Source organism: Nicotiana tabacum, chromosome 14, assembly GCF_000715075.1.
Source record: "Nicotiana tabacum cultivar K326 chromosome 14, ASM71507v2, whole genome shotgun sequence".
In the NCBI taxonomy this organism is placed as follows: domain Eukaryota; kingdom Viridiplantae; phylum Streptophyta; class Magnoliopsida; order Solanales; family Solanaceae; genus Nicotiana; species Nicotiana tabacum.
In genome coordinates this window covers 101,109,678-101,114,892 of record NC_134093.1, presented here as the reverse complement: position 1 = coordinate 101,114,892, position 5,215 = coordinate 101,109,678, and the positions used below count along the sequence as shown (strand labels likewise).

The window sequence follows — 5,215 nt, the reverse complement described above, 5'->3', positions numbered from 1 at the left end:
GATTGTTGAGTTCAAATGGGTATAGATTGGGTTAAAAATGGTAGAAATCTTCAAGATTTTAATTGAAGATTTGAGGGTCAAGTTGATGTCGGAATTTGATGAATTTTATATAGTTAGACTCGGGAGAGGACGAGGATTATTATTCGGCCATTTTTGACTGGTTTCAAGACGTGGGCCCGGGGGTCGAATTTTGGCCGATTTCGGATTTTTGGCCTATTTATGTAGTTTTTCCGTTGGAATTCGATTCTTTAGCCTATGTTGATAGTATTATTCTGATTATGGATAGATTCGGAGCTTTTGGAGACCGAGTCCAGAGACGAGGGCATCCCGGAGTAGGAATTTTACGTTGTTAAGGTAAGTAACAGTTTTAAATCTGGTCATTAGGGTATGAAACCCCGGATTTTGGTATCATGTGATTATATTTTTTGGAGGTGACGCACATGCTAGGTGACGGACGTGTGGGCGTGCACCGAGGAAATTATGACTTAGTCCGTCCCGTAACAACTATAAAGTTGAATATTTTTATGAAAATTATATGATACTTATATGTTTTAGAATGAATTTCTGTAAATTGGGTTGAATGCTATGTTTGGGCCTTGAGCTAGTGTTGTTTGGACCCTTAGGGGTATTTTCTTACTATCCTCTCATTGTTTTCAATTGAAAATCTATACTCAGTCATGTTTATACTTGTTTACCACATAACTCAGTTTTTGTGACTCTATTTTTTATGCATATAAATGTTTTAGGCCAAATGCCCTGTTTTACTAAAATGCCCGAGTGGCTTGAGAGGTTTATGATTGAGTGAGGCCGAAGGCCTGATTGTGAAGATATTTTTGGGATCGGGCTGCACGCCGTAGTAGGCCATGTTGGCTTTATATATATATTATATTATTGCACGTGAGTTGGCCGTGCATATCTATATATTATACTATAGCACGTGAGTTGGCCGTGCAGATCTATATATTATACTATTGCACGTGAGTTGGCCATGCGGATCCAGATATTATTATAGCACGTGAGTTGGCCGTGCGGATCCAGATATTATTATTGCACGTGAGTTGGCCGTGCGGTTCCTTATATTATTATTGCACATGAGTTGGCCGTGCGGTTCCTTATATTATTGTTGAACGTGAGGTGGCCGTGCAGCACGTGAGTTGGCCGTGCGGATCCAGATATTATTATTGCACGTGAGTTAGCCGTGCAGATCCAGATATTTATATTATGGCACATGAGTTGTCCGTGCAGCACTTGAGTTGTCCGTTCTTATAGAGCTTGGGCTGTAGGAGCCCCTCATGAGTCTGTACACCTCCAGTGAGCGCGGGTACCCATTGAGTGAGGGCTGGGAGCCAAGGGAGTGATGAGGGCTGGGAGCCTAGTGAGTAATTATTGTTCTAAGAGGTTGTACTTAAATTCCATTTGTTGTTGCATTTAGTTGCTATCTGTCATTGTTGTGAAATCTCTAAAAGATTGTTGATATACAGATTACATGGACAGGAACTGTATTAAAATTGATTTAACATTAAACTGTCAGATTTGATACCATGTCTATTCTTTGCTGGGATTACTGAAAATGAACCATAACTGTGTAGCTCGTTACTATCCTCAGTTCCTTATTTACTATTGTTACTTGCTGAATTGGTTGTACGCATACTACACTCTACACTTCATGTGCAGATCCAGGTGTTCCCGGACATAGCGGGTGTTGATTCTTCCGTACAGCTGATTTTTCTGAGATTCAGAGGTAGTTGCCGTGTTTCGCAGACCTTGTCTCTCCTTCCCTATCTCTGTATTACTGTAATTTTTGGTCTTAGACTATTGTAGACCGTACATTCCCATATTTGTATTCATATTAGATGCTCATGTACTCATTGACACCAGATTTTGGGGAGTGTTCGTATTGTATTTGGGAGATTTTGAATTGTATTTAAATATTATATTCTCAAACTTAAAAGAAATTGTGGTTTAGTGACATTAACGGCTTGCCTAGTATCGAGATAGGCGTCATCACGAGGGGTGAGATTTTGGATCGTGACAAATATATTCTTGTAGAATTTTACTTTTTCTTTATTAAAATGGAGATTGAAAATGTTAGAAAGGTACAGGTGCACTTTTATTCACCATCGCATAGGAATTGGAGGAACTAACTGGTATGCTCAAGAGTCATTTTTGGTAGTTCTATGTGGCAATTAAATTGAAAAATAAAGAATGATTTTTTTATTTTTCTTCGCTCTCACGCATCCAAAGAAAGTGTATTCATGCTCTTCATCGTGTCTACATCTAAAGGTTTAAGACTTAGATTTATCAAACTGTTAAGTTTAGAAGGATAATTAGGACAAAAAAATAATTCAGGTGCGCATCGAAAAAACAGTGGCTAAGTTGAGAAGGTCCCGAACTATTATGCCTTCTTTATTTGGTGTATTTAGTATTAACCCTTCTGTAGTTCTGTTATTAATGGAACTTCGAGCTTGCATCGATCATTAAATGGTAAGCTTTTTAATTTGATGAGTTGCCAAGTTACTGAATAAACTACAAAATAACTTACAGAAAATAACAATGACGAAGTAACAAAATTTAAAATCAGGTTAGTACATACAAAAAAGGAAGAAGAAAAAAAAAGGAAAAAGTAAAGAAACAAAAAATCCACGCTTAAATCTCAAATGGAAAGAGGCCTACCTTTTTGTTAGCTCTTTGTACAGTAAACTGCAGTTACAACTTGTTTGGATGATTGTTACATATTGTGTCGTATCAAATTGTTACCTTAAATGTAATTTTTATTTTGATTATTACTTAAATTTCATTATATTGTATCGTTAAATATGTCGTTATATGACACCGAAAAGTGTCACTTTATATAACGACTGATTTAGTATGGTCGTGTCGTTACCTTGTTTTTTCCTCTCATCTTGTCCTTTATTATTATTAAATAATTTTATTATATTATTTACCCTACTTTTTTATATAATAATTTTATCTTGTACCATACTTTTTCTATGTAATATTGCAAGTTAATTCTTCGTTTCATTGGGTGCGTGACATTATGAAACAACGGCAAATGATACATTTATCCAAACATTATATTTATCAAACGATACAGTACAATATAATGCAATATGATATGATACATTATGAAACGATATATAACGACCATCCAAACAAGCTGTTAATAATTACTTGTGTTGCCTTTCTCTAAAAAAATAAGAAACCTGTGATCTGAAATCAACTGTCACTTACTCCCTCTGTTTCAATTTATTTGAACCTATTTTCTTTTTAGTCCATGCCAAAAAGAATGACTTATTTCCCTATTTGGAAAGAAATTACCTTTATGCAATCATTTATAGCCACACAAAATATGTGACTCATTTTACACCACAAATTTAAAAATCTTCTCTTTTTTCTTAAATTTCGTGCCCAGTCAAATAAGTTCACATAAATTGAAACGGAGGGAATATTTTTTCTTGCCAAAGTTGGACAAAATGCTTCTTCTGTCTATTGAATTATCAAACCACAATAGAAAAGTATGAACAAAAACCTTTGCCTTGTAAACTGATAACAAAACCAGTATTAACATCTTCACCAAGCTTAGAAACACCATCTGTGGATAATTGAGGGACCAGATTCATCATACTCGCCTTTTGCTAAACACATCTGCATGTAACATATAGATCTTAGTGCTAAACCAATTATTTGAGACTAAGACTTAAAAAGGCGACCAGAAACTAACTTGTTTGAAAGTACTGAGGGAAGCTAGAACTGATTCACCTATCCAGCCACAGTACTTCCTCTCAGGTGGTGCAATCACCTTGATCTTCGTGTTGCTCGGAGCAAGAGCAGTTATTTCCTTGCTCGTACGTTCTGCTATGCCAGGAAACATAGTCGAGCTCATTGTAAAATGTATGTTGCCACATTTGCTCCATATCATCCCAGTCTCTTATGATACCATCTTCAATTGGATATCTGAGAGAAAAATAACCTCTTTTATACCGAGCTTCTTCACCAACATAGGCATCTTTTTGTCCTATTCCAACCATGACGCCAGTGTGACGAGGACGAGCAACTATACTTAAAACAGCCTTAGGAGAATCATCTCCAGCAAAGCCAACCTAAAGAAACAAACGACACAGTTATTATTCATTAGTAGATCACATTAGGAGCAATGTAATTAGAGGTGGATCCAGGATTTTAACGCAACGAGGACACTAGTATACTGCAAAACCAGTGCCCCTAAAGTCTTTTAGTGTTCATGGTACCAAGTTTTTTAAATAAACCATTTTCAAACCGAAGTTACGGGTCTGGTGACCCCTCAATATTATACATAGGTCTACCTCTTACTGTAGTTAACACTATACACTATACATATGGAGCTAAAATTATAAGCATTTTTTCTAACTAACCTTGCTCGTTTCACTTCCGTTGTCAATAACAAGTGGTTGGATATACTTACCATGATCAGCCATTTTGCAAGTATAATTTAAGGTGAGAAATCACTGGAACAACTACAGAGTCAAAGTGAAAATTGTTCACAAAATCAGCTCAGTCTGTGAGAAATTTCTTCCTTTATCTTTCATATTTCAAGTAGCAATCACCAGCTATTAACTTGAACCTCTCGTTTATCGACTAAAATCAGAAAAAACAAGTAGGGGATTCCTGCAAAAACAAGCAAAGGGAGGAAATAACAAAGGTCAATTGGGAAGTGTCACGACCCAAAATTTCACCTATCGTGATGGCGCCTAACTCAATACTAGGCAAGCCGATAATCCCAATGAAACACCATATCTTTAAAATTTGAAAACATAATAATTAAATTCAGCGGAAAAAATCTCACAAATACAAATATAAATACTCTCAAAACCCGGTATCACTGAGTACATGAGCATCTAAATGAATACAAAGTCTAAGTGATAAAAATCACTATCTAAAATATAGAACAGTACAATAACTAAACAGGAAGAGAATCAAGTATCCGGACGTCAAGCAGCTACCTTGATTGTCTCCAACAGAAATAACTCCGAAATCAAGCAGCTGTCATATCCGGGAGCAACTGGATCTGCACACGAGGTGTAGAGAGTAGTATGAGTACAACCAACTCAATAAGTAACAAGACTAATCTCTGGGCTGAAAGTAGTGACGAGCTCTGCAGGTACAGTCCAATACATAAATAATGGTATAAAAATGTAGGCATGCTTTCAAGTTCAACAGTTAAACTCGGTACAAGCAA

General features: G+C 36.3%; 1 protein-coding gene across 1 annotated transcript; it reads right to left on the bottom strand.

The window, feature by feature from the left end:
• Nucleotides 1-3,211: 3,211 nt before the first annotated feature.
• On the bottom strand, nucleotides 3,212-4,488 carry LOC142169159 (actin-1-like). The gene is made up of 2 exons (XM_075230391.1): nucleotides 4,392-4,488; nucleotides 3,212-4,100 (listed from the first exon to the last, which is right to left on the bottom strand). Exons 1-2 carry the CDS (start codon nucleotides 4,452-4,454, stop codon nucleotides 3,783-3,785), a joined length of 381 nt encoding a protein of 126 aa, XP_075086492.1. The 5' UTR covers nucleotides 4,455-4,488; the 3' UTR covers nucleotides 3,212-3,782.
• Between the last annotated feature and the right edge of the window lie 727 nt (nucleotides 4,489-5,215).

What these genes read in the sequence shown, in the direction of transcription:
- LOC142169159 (XM_075230391.1), bottom strand. Translation starts at nt 4,454, where the DNA reads ATGGCTGATCATGGTAAGTATATCCAACCACTTGTTATTGACAACGGA. An exon ending in ACGGAAGTGAAACGAGCAAG is followed by an intron (nt 4,101 to 4,391) that starts GTTAGTTAGAAA and finishes TTGTTTCTTTAG; the next exon opens with GTTGGCTTTGCTGGAGATGA.